General features: G+C 40.6%; 1 protein-coding gene across 1 annotated transcript in view; it reads right to left on the reverse strand.

Annotated features, from left to right (window-relative positions):
- Window positions 1-4,694: 4,694 nt before the first annotated feature.
- The window catches only part of SPATS2L (spermatogenesis associated serine rich 2 like), a 51,643-nt gene continuing 36,698 nt past the window's right edge, over window positions 4,695-19,639 (reverse strand). Inside the window, exons 7-12 of the mRNA XM_032235900.1 lie at window positions 18,056-18,191; window positions 10,661-10,719; window positions 8,332-8,441; window positions 7,683-7,785; window positions 6,906-7,129; window positions 4,695-5,408 (exon numbers count right to left, since the gene is read on the reverse strand). Coding sequence (XP_032091791.1) covers window positions 5,004-5,408; window positions 6,906-7,129; window positions 7,683-7,785; window positions 8,332-8,441; window positions 10,661-10,719; window positions 18,056-18,191 — 1,037 coding nt within the window. The 3' untranslated portion in view covers window positions 4,695-5,003. The remainder of the gene's footprint in view (window positions 5,409-6,905; window positions 7,130-7,682; window positions 7,786-8,331; window positions 8,442-10,660; window positions 10,720-18,055; window positions 18,192-19,639) is intronic.

Genomic DNA, 19,639 nt, shown 5'->3' on the forward strand with positions numbered 1-19,639 from the left:
AGACCTGGCTGCTCTGGCAGGCTGGGGGGCTGTTGAAATAGTCAGCCCCACAGGAACTATGAATGTTGTGTATTTTAAATTGTTATTTGTCTATTTATCCCCTTCCTTTGTTTATTGTAAGCCACCCGGAGTCCTTCGGGAGTGGGCGGCATACAAGACCAATCAATTCAATTCAATTCAATATTGGAAATAGGTCAAAATGCTCTAGTAAGAGGGTGGATGGTAGTCAGTTGGTGTTCACTTTTGTAAAGTACATTATAAATCATGAACTACAGATTAAATGTGGAACATTGGTCATTTTAGAACAGTGTTTCTCAACTTTGGCCACTTGAAGATGTCCGGACTTTCAACTCCCAGAATTCCCCAGCCAGCGAATGCTGGCTGGGGAATTCTGGGAGTTGAAATCCGGACATCTTCAAGTGGCCAAGGTTGAGAAACACTGTTTTAGAATATTATTTATGCTAGATTGGGTGTGTTCCAAGGTTTTTTAACTTTTTGAAACCTTGTGCAGTTTGATCTGGAGCTACTCAGCCTTCCATCCTTCTGAGATTGGTAAAATGAGGACCTAGATTGTTAGGGAGAATAAGCTGATTAAACTGCTTAGAGAGGATTGTAAAGCACTATGAAGTGGCATATAAATCTTAAGTGCTATTGCTATAGAGAACAATGAAGTCTCTTCCTCCTGAAACTAAGATTTTTACTCTGCCATTATTTTGGCTGTTCTGCTTTCATAGGTATGACCACATATTTCCATGATGTTAACCACGTTATGTTAAACATATATTAATATGGTTTGAGATAGACTCTCTTACTACAAAGCAAGCAGAGATTCTTACGAAGATAGGTTCTCTGAGCATGCAGGAAAGCTGTGAATACAGAAGGATCTTGACAAACTTGAACATTGGGCACTATCTAATAAAATGAAATTCAATGGTGAAAAGAGTAAGGTTCTACATTTAGGCAAGAAAAATGAAATGCACAGGTACAGTATAAGTGGTATCTTGCTCGATAGTAGTAACTGTGAGAGGGATCTTGGAATCCTAGTGGACAACCATTTAAATATGAGCCAGCAGTGTGCAGCAGCTACCAAAAAAGCCAACACAGTTCTAGGCTACATAAACAGAGGGATAGAATCAAGATCATGTGAAGTGTTAATACCACTATATAATGCTTTGGTAAGGCCACACTTGGAATACTGCATTCAGTTTTGTTCGCCACAATGTAGAAAAGATGTGGAGACTCTAGAAAGAGTGCAGAGAAGAGCAACAAAGATGATTAGGGGACTGGAGGCTAAAACATATGAAGAACAGTTGCAGCCACTGGGTATGTCTAGTTTAATGAAAAGAAGGACTAGGGGAGACATGATAGCAGTGTTCCAATATCTCAGGGGTTGCCACAAAGAAGAGGGAGTCACACTATTCTCCAAGGCACCTGAGGGTAGAACAAGAAGCAATGGGTGGAAACTAATCAAGAAAAGAAGCAACTTAGAACTGAGGAGAAATTTCCTGACAGAACAATTAATCAGTGGAACAGCTTTCCTCCAGAAGTTGTGAATGCCCCAACACTGGAAGTCTTTAAGAAGATGTTGGATAGCCATTTGGATAGAAAGATGTTGTATAGAAATGGTGTAGGGTTTCCTGTCTAGGCAGGGTGTTGGACTAGAAGACCTCCAAGGTCTCTTCCAACTCTGCTATTGTATTAAAAATATTTTTATCTGCTGACAAAATTTTCTTTGGAGTCTATTCTTCCACATTCTCTAGAAACATTGCTTTTGCTAAACGGTGGGGGTTTCCCTATAACTTGCTCTGTTCTTCCCAAACCTTCTGTTTTCCTACCTAGCCTTCTGGTTCGAGCATAGAAAACAATATTTGATAATCAGAAATGTATTTTCACCCAATACCTTAAAACAGTGTTTCTCAACCTTGGCAACTTGAAGATGTCCGGACTTCAACTCCCAGAATTCCCCAGCCAGCGAATGCTGGCTGGGGGATTCTGGGAGTTGAAGTCCGGACATCTTCAAGTTGCCAAGGTTGAGAAACACTGCCTTAAAAGTTTGTAAATACCTTTTCTTGAGGCTGGTAGGACACTTTCATACCACCACTATTTCCAATTACGTCAAAATCCTTCCATCCCCATTTATTCCAACACAATTCGTGCTGGACTCTTCGGTCAATATCCTAACTTCATTTGGGGGGGGGGGGCATTTGTCTGGCCATAAAACTCCTTTCCCCTTCAGAAAAGAATTGAAGCATCAAGACCTCATTACCCTTGAAAGGGAGAGCCCAGGCGCTGAAAAGCTTGCTGAGCACTTCTTTGCAAATGGGAAATTGATTACTCTACCCATAGGTTCCATGTAGCTGTAAGTGTTAACAGAACCAAGGCTTGTTTTTGACAGGTATGCCCTTTTTTTCTGAATATTTAATCTTGTAGCAGCCACAGGATCATTCTGCAGGGGTGGGCTGCACATCCTCGCTTTCGCCTGGCTTCAAACAAATTGCAAATTGTCTAAGGCAGCCACAGTGAATAGAGGAGGCAAGGCGAGGCCGTCAGCTGTGCTGCCTGGGCGGAGAACAACACAAAAGATTGAGATAAAACACAGCTCTGGGGCAGGTGGGCGGGCCCAGCCGCTGGTCAGAAATACTGGTTCGCCCAGGCAGCAGCCCGCCTCTCTCATTCTGGCTTGCTATTCCCCCTCCTTGTGTTAAAGAAACAGAGTGAGCATTGGAGGTCAAATCTTTTATCTCTGGAAATAGGCAGCTGTTTCTCTTAGCAATGTGAACAGAAGCTTGCAATGGTGCTGTGGGTTGGTACAGAATATGCAACAGTGCTCAAGGCATTCATTTAGAAGCACTTTTTAGAGATTTTTTAAGGCTTTTCTTAACCTTAATGGGTGGCTTTGGTCTTCTGGACCAAGACAAGCCTGTGTAAAAACAGAGGCACTTGACTATCAATAAATAAGACTTCTTAAAATGAAATATTTTAATTCTTTTAAGCCTGGAGATGTATGACTTTTGAAGACACTGAATGGGAGCAGTGTCTTCCTTTTTAAGAACTGAATAGAAGCTAGCTATGAAAATCCTAAAGGAAAACTAAATTCCCCTCCCTTGTCATTTTTGGCAGCGTGAGAAATGCTTTTTATCAAAGAAAGAAAAGGTAGCATGCATATATATTGGTTAAAATATTTGACCAGGATTTGTGAAACTCGTTATGTTTAAGGAGATATTATAACTAATGGGAAGAAAGATGAATTTGCCCCCTTTCCTGCCTCCCAGCAAATATGGCTACAGTAATTCAGGGGTGTCAAACTCGACTTCATTGAGGCTTCAGGGTTGTGTTTCACCTTGGGGGGGGGGGGTCGGGGTGAGTGTGGCCAGCTTGACATCACTTATGTCGGAAGTACCTTGGCCCAAGCACTCTGCCAGGTAAATGGGCTCCTGAGCTCCGTTTTTGGCTGTGACGGCCTCCTGCAACCCTCTACCAGTGAAAACAGAGCTCAGGAGGGACACGACCCTCCCGAGCTCTGCTTTTGCTGGCAGAGAGCTGCAGGAGGCGGTCGCCGCCAAAAACAGCTCGGGAGCTGTATTCGCTGGCGGAAGCACCGTGGGCTGATCCTTCCCTATTTCCAGGGTGGACTTGGGTCTTGAGTTTGACACCTCTGCAGTAATTGGATCAGAGGTCCAAGAGGGCTGGAGGAAGATGAAGTAGCCTATTGCAGTGGTTCCCAAACTTGGCAACTTTAAGACTTGTGGACTTCAACTCCCAGAATTCTCCAGCCAGCAGCTGGCTAGAGAATTCTGAGAGTTGAAGTCCACAAGTCTTAAAGTTGCCAAGTTTGGGAACCACTGGCCTATTGCAATAATAGTGGGAATGTTAAGTTTGCCCTCTTGAACTCTTCAAGTTTAGGGATCACTCCACTCCTGGAAACAAAAAAGAATCTGAGACTGAAACACATTCAATTTTTAGTGCCCCAAAATAAGAAGTCATTAAAAAGAACTGAAAGGTTTGGAAAAACTATACTGTGTAAGTTATATAAATTTCAAATGGAAAAAAAACACGTTTTACAAATATAGCATGGAACAATTAATATACAGTTTTTCTATTACTATGCTTGACCTTGAGTATTTTTTTCTGGATGTGACATTGGGTCACACACGGTAACTGAGATTTGTCATGTACAATTGTTCTATCTAATATGGAAGCATGAAAAATGTTATTTATTTACATAACACTCCACTACTAGAGATGCCAATATTTTACTTCTTTTAATACTGAATGACTGAAAACAAGCTAGGCAGTAATTAACATTACCTGTAATGACATCCCCTTACAGTTTATTTTTCAATATCAGTCTAGTAGCGTGGCACGACAAAAGCGCGCTCGACTAAAGTGCGCCCGATTAAACCACGTCGCTGACGTCATCAACAAGGTGACAACAGCGAGCGCGGAGAAAGAAGGGCGCTTTAAATAGTGCTTTGAAAGCAAGCCGATTCAAGTTAAGGTAAGGGTTAGGGTTAGGTTAAGGGTTAGGGTTAGGTTAAGGGTTAGGATTAGGTTTAGCGTTAGGTTAAGGGTTAGGTTAAGGGTTAGGTTTAGGGTTAGGTTTAGGGTTAGGTTAAGGGTTAGGTTTAGGATTAGGTTTAGGGGGGGTTAGGTTTAGGTTTTAATTTTAGGTTTAGCATTTACAGTGTGCTTTTTTCTCCGCGCTGTTATGACATCAGCTACGCGGTTTTGTTGAGCGCCCTTTAGTCGAACGCGGTTTTGTCGTGGAACCGTCTAGTAGATCTGTAACTACTGCTGGCTAAAGCGGCATTATTATGAAAAAATAATCTTGACTATATTGAGCAAAGCTTTCCATGTAGAAAACAAGATAAAAGTTAAGACCGTTTTAGCAAGTTTTACCACAATTGTAATATTTTTCTCAAGCTATTCCATCAGTATTTGTGGAGTACATAATAAGGAAGGGGAGAAGCACCTTTAGTGAAAAAAAATTAAGATGACTGTTTTCATGCCACCAAAGTCACAGCTGCCACAGTGACTGGAAGGACAGGTTTCTCTCCAGAAGTCTCTATTCTTGGAGGACATAAATTACAGGGAGAAACCCTCGCTATATTGCTGCACAAAGGACTGGGCTCTGTAGGGACTGGAATAGGAGGCTTTTGCTGTGCTTTCTCTGGGTATGCTCCCTTTTCTTGATTTTTTACGGGTGTTGGTTGCTCTTGAGTTTTTACCACTCCTTTGTTTTTGGGCCTAAAACTATGATGGTGCTGCCGTCGGTATTCATGTCGGGAGTGACTCTTGGGGTTGCTCTGATCAGACTCATCACCGGGATTTTGAGGTTTGAGAGAACCATTCATTCGAATGCTATGGTAATGTCCATGAAATCTTCGTCTCGGCCCTGAAGGCACATTCTGTCCAGGAAGAAAAAAAGGATTCATTTCAGTGCAATTTCAGTTCAGTTTGATTATTATGTCTACCAAAGCATATCTATTATATTATGCATGTCAGCACCGCAGTCAATCAGGCTGTTTTAATGATCCCATCAACGTTGCTGCCTCTGCTGCAGAAGTGGGTTCCTACCAGTTTGCACCTATTCGGTAGAACCGGTTCGTCAAATCTACCGAACCGGTTAGAAGAGGTTCCACCAGTGGACCCGGAAAGCAGGCCACACCTACAGAAGAGGTTCCAAAATTTTTTGAAACCCACCACTGGTCCTTGGATATGATTATTCTACACTATCATGCTCATATTTATAAAAACTCAGAGCCTCTGTGAAAGGTAAGGATGACTACTGCGTTTGTGGTGCAATCAGAACATTGCGTGTGTTGAAGTTGTTTTAACGCAAACCAAAGATGCCTTTTAAAAAACAAGTTTACATCCTATTCTTATGCAGGCCAGTGCTGTGTGTGAGGTCATTTAAGGTGGTTCTGACAAGTGTCGTCGGCATCTTCATATCCGGTCACATGGGCAGCAAGCCACTCCCATCCGGTCACATGGGTGACAAGCCACTCCCATCCGGTCACATGGGTGACAAGCCACTTCCATCCGGTCACATGGGCAGCAAGCCACTCCCACAAAGGAGGCCACAACCACAGAGTAGGTTTGAACAATTTTTGAAACCCACCACTGCTCTGCTTGCTGGAGGTATAAAATCATATCCTTCCCCAGTTCCTTCTTGGGGGAACTGGGGGTGGGTTGGGAGATAACAAAACAATAAGCTAATTGCTGGCAACTTGGTTGAATTGCTACCACTGTAATTGCATTCTTCTGACAGAAAGACAAAATGACACTGGGCTTGGCTTAGCTCAACTTTACCATATTTTGGAAAATGAAGCATTTTCAGTGTTCAGTATTTGGTCCAGGAATAGATGCAATTGGCACACAAGATAAATTTGTGCAAAGGACCCCTGGCCATGGTTGCCCACCTACTCTTTTAAAAGGAGTCATTGTTTCTAAAAGAACCCCAAATTGATTAGTCATGAATGACAACAGATTTATAGCCATCATTGAATAAAACTGGACATAACAACACTTAAGCCTATTCCAAAACACTTTCAGAACGATAGATTGCTTTCCAAAATAACGAAGTAACACATCATTAATTCATTGTTCTGGAGACATTTCATTATCTAGATAGAGTTGATATAAGTGAAAGACAGAAAAGGGTTTATATATGGATGTGAGATTAAGCCACCATTGTGATATCTTCAATTCATTAATCAATGCAGCTCATTTTGGACTGAAAAAGGATGTATATTTTACTCGTTTTAAAATTTAAAAACGTAAGGATTAGACCTGATAAAATATCTTGACTATGTGTCTGTAAAAGGCTTCTCGTACAGTTGTAAATTTTAAATTTTATAATTTTTATGCTGATTCACAGACAAAACTTTTTCCTTGGCCTTTACCTGCTTATTTGTTGAAATTACACGAGAAGAGGATTCTGTAACTGGGAGAACTTGGCTTGAACCTTTAGTTATTGCTGTTTTGTGCTCAGAAGTCTTGGCAGGAGTCTGATTGACATATTTTTGGTTGTACGTATTTCGCATGCTAGTCACAGATTTGGAAATTTCTGATTGAAGGAACATACTGGATGGTGTTCTAGAGGAGTAATTGTTTTTTGGATGGAAAACTACAAAGGAAAATGCAAATTGTATCATATAATATATTGACATGGATTCCAGAAAAATTAAACCAAAGGCAGTATATACATTATATTTACTACAGCGTCCGATAAGATCTCACAGGATGGGCCTTCTCCGGGGTGCTGTCGACTAGACAATGTCGGCTGGCGGCTCCTCGGGGGAGGGCCTTCTCTGTAGCTGCCCCGGCCCTATGGAACAATCTACCCCCAGAGATCCGGACCCTCCCCACTCTCTCGGCCTTCCGAAAGTCTACTAATACTTGGCTGTTCCGGCAGGCCTGGGGCTGTTGACCTCATGAACGAGGTCCAGCCCCACTAAGGTTGAGTGTATGATGTGCCTTTTAATTTGTTCTCTCTCTATTTTATTTTTTTTTAGTATTTTTTAGAATTGTTGTATGTAAGCCGCCTGGAGTCCTTCGGGATTGGGCGGCATACAAATTTATTAAATCTTGAATCTTGAATTTTACTAGCTATGAAAATGGTTCTAACAAGTGTTTTAAAGAGCAATTAATGAAGAAGCTGAGACTTTGCTACAACTTACTTTCTCCACACTGTAATATCTGCATTTTTAACTGCTCAGTGTCACAGGAAAAGCGGGCAGCTCTACCCAATTCTTCATCATATTTACGTTCACTTACAAAGTGCTACAATGAAGGGAAAAGTAACATAAATAGCCTCACATGATTACATAACTAGAAAAATCGCATCAATGTGTTGAACAAAAGCTTTTTAAGGAGATAAGTGTTCCAATCTTAGAAAGTTTGGATATTTTTTTTATATTTTGTAAAAAGCTATTGTAAAATATGATTCAGAAACAGTGGTATAATAGCCTCTCCTCGTATTTGATAGAGGTACTTGCTTGTCACTGGAAAAAAAAATAACTTCAGTTATACAAGGGAATTAAGCATGAGGCTCAAAAGGAAAAAAAAACACTGCAACTTTAATAGAACTGGAAAGAAAAGCAGGAATATTACTAAGCTTATATGAATCTGAATACTGTTATTACTCTTAACTGCAAAATACAAGAGGGATAGCACAGTTTTAAGTAAGATGACATTGTTAAAAAGCTAGATTTATACTTCGATTGAGCCTTGTGGTGAGAACCTGTGGCTCTAAGTGCTGAAATAGAGAGGCGTTACTTGTGTACAGCTATGCTTATTTTAAAGAGAAAATACCCTTTTAAAGCTGACCTTAATTTCAGCTCGCAATTCAGCCAGTTGAATCTCGGCCATCTGACTTGCCAAATCCGTTAGTCTCTTTAATTCCTCAGCTTTTTTTTGACGTGCAGTCAAAATATCCACTGTCAAAGAAAAAAAAAGGACAGTGCAAAATATTAAATGCTCTCGTGAAAGAGATAACCACTACGAAAAATTAAGTGACCCCCCCTCAATGCATGAAATTACTTCTTTCTTTCCCATGTTACATTATCTATAGCTTGCCTTTCTCTAAAAAGCTCAGAGTGGGAGTATTCCCACCCCCAATGCTATCTTAACAGTTTTCCATTCACCCTGGGAAAATTCTAGACTTTCTCTTTTCTACTGCAACTTCCAGGAATGCCTTTTCCCAAGAAAAGTGAATGATTTAAAAGAGAGGCGGGAATCATCCCAAATCTGTTGGCGCAGTACTGGAAACCAACTTTATCAGTCCTCTGCAAAGACGTAATAGCCTTTAATCTCATTTTTTTTTCTTTTCCTTCTGCCAGTGTTGGGTTGAACATCTTTAGCAAGCATTACTTGATTTTTTTTTATTTCCAGTATGAAAAATATGGATTTATATTTTTATCTTATTAATTTAGACCACACTACCTAGACATAATAGTGGACCTGTACACACTGTCCTGCATCCACATTCATTGGAGAAGTCAATGATGTTAGGAATGTGTTGTGGCCCAGCAGGAGCCGTTGGAGCTGCCACCAGACTCCGACAGCGAGGGGCCCTATGAGTCGGCTTTGGAGGATGTGGAGGACCCTGGACAGGGTTCCGACTCTGAGCAGGGTGCAGAGAGGCTTGTTGGCCACCAGGAGGCGCCTGAGCCTTGGACCAGTGGGGAGGAGACAAGGGAGTGTAATCCGGACGTCAGCAGTGGGGAGGAGCCAAGGGAGTTGTTCCTGGATGCCCGGGACCGGAGAGCTAATAGGTGTAAGGACAGTTGCGCAGTTACAGGAGGTAATTGCACTCAGCTGGTGGTAATTAGGCTCCTCTCCAGACTATAAAAGGAATGCTTGTGCACACGCCCCTTTTGCAGAAGTCAACACAGGAACTAATGTTGGAGAACAGTATTGTGAGCTTGGCAGGCTGGATTGCTGCCAAGGCTTATCTGTGCCGGTTTGCTGCCAAAGGCCCTGTCTGTCTGTTAATAAATTCCGTAAAGTATCTTTGGCTCGGAGTGTTTTGGTGTGGGACGAGGGGGGGTCAGAACAGGAATGGTTAGTGGAACAAGAAGGGGAAAACAAAAAACTCCTTGGCTTCATAACATCAAAACGGATACAAAGATGAACATCCAACAACTAAAAGAAAGTGTTCTACAGGATAGCACACTTGCCTCCAAGTTGCCAAAAGTTGAACATGAATGAATGGTTAAAACAACAACACTTTTGTCAATTAAAGAAAAAAGTGGGAAAAAAGGACCCATCTTCACTGTTAAAAATATTTCATTGTTCATCTAAACTGTTCATAGCTAGTGCAACAGGAAGAAGCTGAGTTCAATGCAGAGATGTTATTAACTTCTTTTTTTTATTTCCTTTGTCTTAATATATTTTAGACTGTGTTTGTTAAAAATCTATACCGTTTACGGGCTCTGGGAAGTCGGGGGGGAGGGAGGTGGGGTGTTAGGGGGGAGGGGGGGAGGGGGATACATAGTATGTGTTAGATTTTAAAGTAACGTGACTGCACTTGTATACTGTTGCTCTTTAATTCCACTGTAAAAATAGGACAAGCTGAATATATTAATAGATTGTAGAAATACACCGAAGGGAGGAGTAGAGGGATAGAAGAAAGAGGGGTAGAGAGGGTGGGAGAGAGGACTGGAGGGAGGGGGAGAAGGAAGGGAGGGAGGGAGTGTATCGGGAGAGAGGAGTGGTAGAGGGGGAGGGGAAGTAGGGTAGAGGGGAATGATGGAGGGAAGATGGAAAGTTGGAGGGGGGCGAAAGAAAGGGTGTATGGAGGGTCGAAGAGGTACATTGGGTTTCTATTTTGGGGGGTACTGCTGATAAGAGGAATGGCTGTGTTTATTGTTTAATGTTATATGGCCTCGGTTATGCACAGTGTTTATGTGACTGTACGAAAATGAAAATGGAAAATAAAAACACAATTACCAAGAAATATATATATATATTTCATTGTTTACTCTCCAATCAATGGTAAGTTCCAAACACCTAACTATTGAATGTACAGCAACCAAATTATTCTTCAGTCTCTGTGATATTAGCTGGGGAAATTTATGGCCAAATTGAAATGTATATGACATTCAAAGTTATTTTTGAAATAAACTTGGCCGTTTTAATGTTAATTTCTACTTACTGGCTTCTTGTTTAACCTTGTCGACTTCTGTCATTAAAGCCACTTCCTTGTCGATGATACTAAAAATGGAAACAATTTAATTTAGGACAATATTAATAAGAGGTTTTATTAATTATGTCCTTCAAAAAAGGCTTTCAAACAGAATTTATGGTAAGAGCTGTGAAAAATATTGCTTTCTGAAGAAAAATATATAAAAAAATTAAGAAATCATCTTTCTTTTTCCTTCGGAGTCATCAAACACACTACTTCATTACAACAGCTCTAGTTCTTTCTGTATTAGTGTACAGATCCACCATTAAACCATTACAAACAAAACAAGAGTAAATGCAATATGGCTAATAACACAATGCTTTTGCCCATATGTTGAGTTATTTGTATTAGGGTTACATTCTTATATATGATCCTTAAACTCACTACACATGGTCTTAAATCAAATCATGTCAGTATGTCAAATGAAGTCACCATCAAAGGTTTCTATAAGGGTTTAATCATTGTTCATTTTTGTAATGTTCATAAGACTCTATTATAGCTACACTGATGATGCCATAATATAATTCATTTTTTAAACATAATGTTGAACATAATAGTATATTTTCTACCAACCGAACATGTTTCATCTTCTCTGTTGATGTTCTCTTGGTTCATTTAACCTGCTAAATGGGATTTTAGAAACTTCAAATTTAGTCCCTTCCAACTCTGTTATTCTTTATTCTAAAAGTGTATCCTAATATAAAGAAATACGGAAAGTAGTAACACATTGGACACTTATTGATCTCCATGACATATTTTGCTGCTGTACAATTCCCCACCCAATCTATGAATTAAAAGGAAACACTATATATGAGTTAATTGTGGCTTGTCAGTTTATACACACCGTCAAATTGTCCTATTATTGTATTGCTGTATATTGCTAAATACTCAGAAAAATGCCACACTGATGCATCTTTTTCTTCACTATAACTCAAGAGGATAAAAAACATCCCAGAATCCTCTGGGCTTTGAGAAAATGTTTCTTCCACTGATGCAGTTTCAGTTTGTAAAATGCTTTGTATTTCGGGACATTGCTTGTGTTTCATTAAATTACCCTTTGCTTTTTAGAACATCTTGTTTTATGAATGGAATTGACTTAAATACGCTGCTTAAGAAACAATTTACACAACTGCCAATGTCTCCCTGTAGATGGCACTCTACACATATTAAGTAGCATGATATTGTATCAAAGTCATTCACACAATTATAACATTAGCAATTTAGCAGCAGTGGGCAGCTGGTACCCTTCTCCAGGACACTCTCCTTTTAAGAAACATTTGAACGTTTAAAAGTCTCTCTCTTTGTAACTTAGAATTCCCCAGGAAGGCATGGAAATTTATAATAGACCATTTTTTTAAGATGGCAAAATAAGTAGTTACAGGGCAGATCTGAACATTGTACCAGGGGTGGGTTTCAACTGGTCCGCGCGGACCGGTTAGTCGATGAACCCGGAAGTAAGTAACTTCCGGGAACGCCAAAGGGCCCGCCCGCCTGCCTGCGCTCCTTACCGATCTTCGAAAGCTTCTGTGCTTCCACGCCGGCGCATGGCACATACAGCGCCTGCGCGATTCTCCGCGAGCATCTGGAGCATCACGCAAGCGCTAAGATGCATGCGTGAACTGCGTGCGTGCACGAGGATGCCGCCGGCCCCGTTCCAACCGTATCGGTTGGAAACGGGATGAGCAACCCACCACTGCATTGTACCTTTGGTTGGGTGGCACTTGATTCCACATTTAGCTACAGAGCAATAACTTCTTTCCATGTTTAATACAGGTTAAAGAGATTTGAATAATCCGTTGTAGAATATGATAATATTGGGATATTTACATAAGCTCTTTCTGCAAGATAGAAAAATGCTGTTTCCAGGCGCCAACATTTGCTTTGGAATTAAGCCCTTTAAATAATTGTTTTATTTCAAGGTGTAACTTCCAAATTTCCACTGTGATCCTGATAGCTGAGCTACTTTGTCAAGGCTAATATTTGTCTTGGTTGCTCTTTCCTTTCAGGTAGAGATATCTGAAAATTTGACACTCTCATTTTATGGCAGGAATTGATGATTTTCCCCTAATATCCCTGCTTTGATCCATATATTGCTACTGTTGTATTTATGAAGGGAAGGAAGAAGGGGATATCCTGAATTATAAAGGAGTCACATGTTGTCACATAACTCCTTGTGTAGGTGTGGTGGTCACCCATGGCCCAGTGCATAACAGGGCATGCGCAGCCACGCTGAACCACACAGGAAAAAACAAACTCCATAACATCCTGATAGTTCATAACATAACATCCTGATAGTTCGCTCTAGATGTGCCTTACCCAACGACGCCCAGGATTTGACCATATATAGACAGAACTTCCCTGAGCAGTAGATTAGCAATTGTAGTTTGACAGGCTGTCTTAAATCACATGCTGATTGCTCCTCCTGCCTTTGTCCTATCTCAATAAAAGGGGCTACCAGACCCATTCTGGGTCACCTCATCCTGAGAAAGCTCGTGTCCGTGTCTTTTCTCAACATTGGCCTCATGAGCGAACCACGGGTACTTCACAGTCACAGAAATGTAACAAGCACAATATCAGCAACCAAACAAACAACAAGTACAAATAAACATGATACAAAGTATGTTTCATGGCATATGTATCTGATAAATCTGTTTGGAGGCAAGTCCTATTGAGCTAGGTGGGCTTACTCAAAGATTAGTGGGTTCTTTTCACAAGAGAAGGAAAATTATGCTAGTTGTAGGTACTGTATATTGAATGCATTTGTTAGATGCTGACAGTTCCCTGTTAGATTTGGAAAAGAAATTCAAAGGTTCAGAGGAATTAATAATTCATACATACTTACAACTTTTACAGTATCAAAACAACAAACCATATCTCCATGCTTAACTTGGTCCATTTTGCTAACTGGGATCGGATGATCCAAAACTGGCTTTTAGCTGATGGGAAATGCTTCCTATGCATGAGACAGGCCTCACTTAGTGGCTCACCTTGCGGTTCCACCACAAAACCGCGGTCAACTAAAGCGCGCTCGACGAAACCGCATACCTGACGTTATCACAGTGCGACGAAAAAAGCACGCTGTGAGCGGTAAAGCTAAAATTAACGCGTAAACCTAAACCTAACCCCCCCAAACCTAACCCTAAACCTAACCCTAAACCTAACCCTTAACCTAACCCTAACCCTAAACTTAACCCTAAACCTAACCCTTAACCTAACGCTAAACCTAACGCTAACCCTTAACCTAACCCTAAACCTAACCCTAACGCTTAACGTAACCCTAAACCTAACCCTAACCCTTAACCTAACCCTAACCCTAACCCTAACCCTAACGCTTAACGTAACCCTAAACCTAACCCTAACCCTTAACCTAACCCTAACCCTAACCCTTACCTTTACGTGAATCGGCTTGCTTTAAAAGCGCTTTTTAAAGCGCCCTTTTTTCTCCACGGTCGTTGTCGCGCTGCTGATGACGTCAGTGACGCGCTTTAATCGGGCGCGCTTTAGTGGACCGTGGTTTTGTCGTGCCACGCACCTCGCTTCCCCTGGTTGGAGACTTTTTGGACTACTGTGACTTATGGCAAGGAGAGCTGGAGTAGCTGCAGAGATGTATGAAAATTGGATACAGGTAATCCTCGTGTAATGCCTAATCACTTAGTGAATGTTCAGAGTTACAACACACTCCCCAAAGTGACTTATGACCTGAATTTGAAGTTTCAATGGCCCCCTCTCCTGTATCACATTATTGCATTTTGGACACTTAGCAACTGGCCCACTGGTGTAGACCATGTGCCCCACACATGATCACACATGGTCACGTGTTGTGGCTCGGCAGAAGCTTTGGGAGCTGTTATCAGACTCTGACAGCGAGGGGCCCTATGAGTCAGGCCTGGAGGAGGCGGAGGGCCCTGGACAGGCTTCTGACTCCGAGCAGGGCTCAGAGAAACTAGTTGGTCCCCAGGTAATGACTGAGCCTTGGATCAGTGAGAGAGGCTGACACAGAAACCTCCTGTGAGTTGTTTCGGGATGCACGCAGGAGAAGGGCTGACCGACAAGGAACAATTGAGGACACACAGGAGATGATAACGAGCAGCTGTTGCTCGTTAGGATCTCCTCCTGTGGATAAAAGACTGATGGTGCCACGCCCTGGTTGCAGAAGTCAACGTTTCGTTTCTGTTCTAGTCAATGTTCTCTGTTCGTGTGCAACCATCGAGAAAAGCATTTGGATAAGTGACTTGATTTATATAATCCTGTTTTGTAGTAGTTTATGAGTTAGGACTTTTGCCAGAGAATTTATCTGTGTTTATTTTGGGCTCGCAGCCAGCAAGAGCCGGGACTGATAAAAACATTCCTTTGAACGCTCTGTTTGGCTTTCATTTCTGAACGGACAAGGTGGGGGTCAGAACAGTCACGTGAGCACAATTTATTTTGTGTGTGTATGTGTGTGCAGAAACCAGCATTTAGTTCCAAATTATTTGCTAATTACTGGTGCCCTCACTTAACTCCCAAGGGCACCTCATGTGACATACTTCCCTTAATCCTGACCTGTGAAGAGGACTCCTGCAATCTGCTTGTTTTTTGTTTCCTTAGAATTGGGATGAGCTGGAGTATCTTTCTGTGCCTAGGAACCAAGGACATCACTCGCTCCTGTGTGAGAAAGGAGATCTTTCCTTCTTGAAACTTAAGATGTTAGCCGGCCAGCTGTTAAGAAATGTGGGGCCCAGTTTGGCCGCCATTATATCCACACGAATTGCACTTCTTGTAGAATGTGAAATGTGAAATACTTGCAGATAGAGATTGAATCAGAATTCTTAGCATGTCAAAGAAATTTAGAAATGTTAAAAAAATCTTGTAAACTTGACAACATGATTCTACTCAATAAAGCAGTTGTAATTGGATAATGTGTTAAATACCTATAATCAGACATAATAAAGAATCAGACTCTGTTAAAATAAGTAGAGAGCAATAATCCAACTACACTACTTGAGATAGAAGCTAGGAAAAATAATAGCTTTTGAAAAACTAAAAGTTTTTAAAAATATGAAAACAAATGAAGACTCTGGTAGTAATAGAGTAGTTTTATAAATGCTATAAAGAATTTTTGTTATCATCATTGCTCCATACTAGCAATAATATAAGAATAGAAATGTGCCAGATTTTATAGTCTTAAGGCTGGATGATGTTGGAATATAGCGGGAAACGTTTCTTAAATACTTAACAGAGCTAAGGATAACTTATTCCATTCAAGGGCTGTGGACAAGATGAAGGGAGAAGAATGGAGTTATAACTGCAAAAAGAGACATGGTCAGGGCATTTGGGGGGGTTCACCGACAAATGCGCGCTCGACAAAAGCGCGCCGACGAAACCGCGGCGAGAAAACCGTGAGGTCGAAATCACGCCGACGAATGCGTGCAGAAGCGCGCCGACAACAGCGGGTCGACAACAGCGCGCCTTCAGCAAACAACTAATAACAACCTAATAACCCTAACCCTAACCCTGAACCTAACCCTGAAACTAACCCTAAACCTAACCCTGAACCTAACCCTGAACCTAACCCTGAACCTAACCCTGAACCTAACCCTGAACCTAACCCTGAACCTAACCCTAAACCTAACCCTGAACCTAACCCTTACCTTAACTTAAATTGCACTTTTGTGGGCGCGGTTTTGTCGGAGTGTTGTTGTGGGCGAGTTTATGACGTCGCAGTTTTGTCGGCACGGTTTTGTCGGTGCGCTTTTGTCGTGCACGCATTTGTCGGGTCACGATTTGGGGCTGTGGGAAAGGCCATTAGAGAGCACTTAGAGAAGTTTGGAAGTATGATGTTAATTTAATGCATAATAGTTGGCAATGAAAACGCTTATCTTTTTCTTTTATCAGCCCAGAAAAAAAAATGTGGCCCAAGTAATTTGCTTTCAAAAACATAAATTTTGTATATTTTCAACAGAATATACCTAATAAAGGACAAGAATTATTTGGGTGCTTGATGCAAATATATGTATGATTGCAGATCTAGAAAAATGATTAAAAACACTGTAGAATAAGTTATGAATATAAATGCTGCCTTGCTAGGAAATAAAGAGCAAACCTTTTATTCAGCTAAGAATAAAGGATAGTTGTTGCATTATGTATTTTTGTGATGGTTTGGAATATAGCACTGTTCCATTATCATATCAACTCAATTCTATTGGCACAATGACTCAAGATTTGCATAGTAAACCTCATTCTAATTCTGGCTGCAAAAAGGAATTTTAATAGATTTAAACATGGGGAAATTATCCTAGCAAATGTAGTTCAATGTTCTTAAAGTTAGGAAGGTGCAAAATTCACTGTCTAATTCCTTAATTCCAACCTTCTTACTTTAATGAAATTGGGCCCCTACTAATAATCTCTCTCTCTCCCTCTCTCACACACACACACACACAGCAGGGTGACAGCATGGCTCAGTATGGCAGGTTTCTGATTTTTCATGTTTTAAAACCAAGCATTGCAGTTCTCAGCTCATAAAGAATCATCTTGACTGTAATGTTTACAGAATATTATATACTGTAAAACTGAGAGTTTTAATATTAAATGACACGTAAGGTTTCAAATATAACTATATACTGTTATATGTTACAGAATGGCTAGTACATAACATTAGACTGGAATAATGTACAGGCCTTTGATACTTCAATAGTTAAGTGCCTGTGACCATGAACACATTCCATTATGGTATTCCCTTTTGGGGTAAGCAATGTCATGCAGAGCACAGAAAGTAAGAAATAAACCAAAATGGTAAATAATCGAAGAAGAGAGAAAGGATAAAATATGTCTAAATGTAGTCCACAGCAATGCCATTCACTACAACTCTCCATCTCTTTTTATGTAAAAGCATTTTTGCTTCAATACCACATGCCTGGTTCCTGATTTTTGTGATAGTACACAAAATCTTAAGCTGGTGATGAAGTGGTCCACATAAGGAAAAAAAACCAGGAAACACCAGAATAGGTAGAAGCTGTTCCATGGTCTTAAATATAGACCATTCCTATTTAGAATGAAGGTGCAGGAATAGCAATAGCAGTTACTTATATGCCGCTTCAGAGGGCTCTCAGCCCTCTCTAAGCGGTTAACAGAGTCAGCATATCGCCCCCACAGTCTGGGTCCTCATTTCACCCACCTCGGAAGGATGGAAGGCTGAGTCAACCTTGAGCCGGTGAGATTTGAACCGCTGAACTGCAGATAACATTCAGCTGAAGTGGCCTGCAGTACTGCACCCTAACCACTGCACCACCTCAAATTGAGGGGGTCAATTGAAGCAGCAAAAAGTCTTCCTTATTGAATGAGAGCAGAATGGTATCTCTTGTAAAACAATTGAACCCTTCTACTTACCAGTTATGTAATTCAGAAAAAGCAGCTTTAATTTTCTTTACTGAATTATCCACCTCCTCTTTGACCATCATGCGGTATCGAGTCAGTGAAACAGTGCAGCGCTGAAGGTCTTTTACAGATTTCTCAATATTTAGACCTATAAGAAGAAACAGCCATCATCTTTAGAATGCTACATTTATATTTCAGTTTTTCTCCAGGAGCTTTCACCTTGCACTCCCTCCTCCAATTTTACCTCTACCACAAGAACCCTGTGATTGGACCGAGAAAGAAAGATTGAACCAAAATCATCCAGAGAACTTTCATGTTGATAATGACTTCCCTGTTCTTCATTCAACACTTCAATCACTATCTGCGGGACCGCCTCCTGCCACATACCTCCCAACGACCCATAAGATCTCACAGGCTGGGCCTCCTTCGGGTACCGTCGAGCGGGCAATGCCGGTTGATAACCACTCGGGGGAGGTCTTTCTCTGTGGCTGCCCCAGCCCTGTGGAACGATCTGCCTGCTGAGATCCGGACCCTTCCCACTCTCTCGGCCTTCCGGAAAGCCACTAAAACCTGGCTGTTCCGGCAGGCCTGGGGCTGTTGACCCCAAAATACGGTCCAGCCCCATCTAAAATGGAGTGTATAGTGTGTTGTTTTAAATCTATCTTTTCTTTCCCTGTATTTTATTTTTTTGATTTTATTTCTGTATTTGTAAGTCGCCTGGAGTCCTACGGGATTGGGCGGCATATAAATGTTATTAAATTCAAATTCAAATTCAAAATTCAAATTCACTAGAACACATTGTCTCAACAATTGCTATTTCACTAAGAAACTTGATTTTTTTAAAAAAAGATCAGATATCTATGAAGCAGTTATGCAATACTCATTATAGATATCTTTAAAAAGTTCTCTTGTAATTATACAGGGTATGTTTTATAAATACAACAATGCTAGAAAATAATTGAAAAAATAGAAAAAAGAATCTATAGAAAGTAGATTTTTAAAAATGTTTAAACACTACACAGAGTGTATCTCTAAATTATATTGGCAATTTATATTAGTTATAAAGAAAGAATGTTCCGTGTGAACAAATGGACTTTTTATAGTATAGAAGAAAGTAGTTACTGTCCACCAGTACATTAGTTTTTCTCTTTCTTATAGTTTTAAAAAAATGATTATTTGATGCACCACCAATATTGCAAACCATAACATTTCAATTTTGTCACAAAAAGAAGTATTATAGCATGTTTCCCTTTTGCAATTGGATGTTGACACTTCAGAAGTAAAATTCCTTGCTTCTAGTTCAAAAAGATTAAATTTCTTCCTATTTGGCAATATTTTGTTTGTGACTTAAAAATCGTGCTGAATATTCCAATATTTATTTTGCGTAAAACAAATTCACTACTCTTACATCAACCGGGGCTTTCATCTAATTAACTCCAGCAATGAATGACTCTTCCCCTCATGCATTGCCTGTACTTAGTCTCTGGGGGTTTTCCATCTGTCTTTCCTCTTTGCCCTTATCGGTCATTAATTTAATTTAACATTAACCTCATTCAGGTTATTCTTCTAATCTTCTGTGTAATTGAGAGAGACCAG

Source organism: Thamnophis elegans, chromosome 1 (genome assembly GCF_009769535.1).
Source record: "Thamnophis elegans isolate rThaEle1 chromosome 1, rThaEle1.pri, whole genome shotgun sequence".
NCBI classification, from domain to species: Eukaryota; Metazoa; Chordata; class Lepidosauria; order Squamata; family Colubridae; genus Thamnophis; species Thamnophis elegans.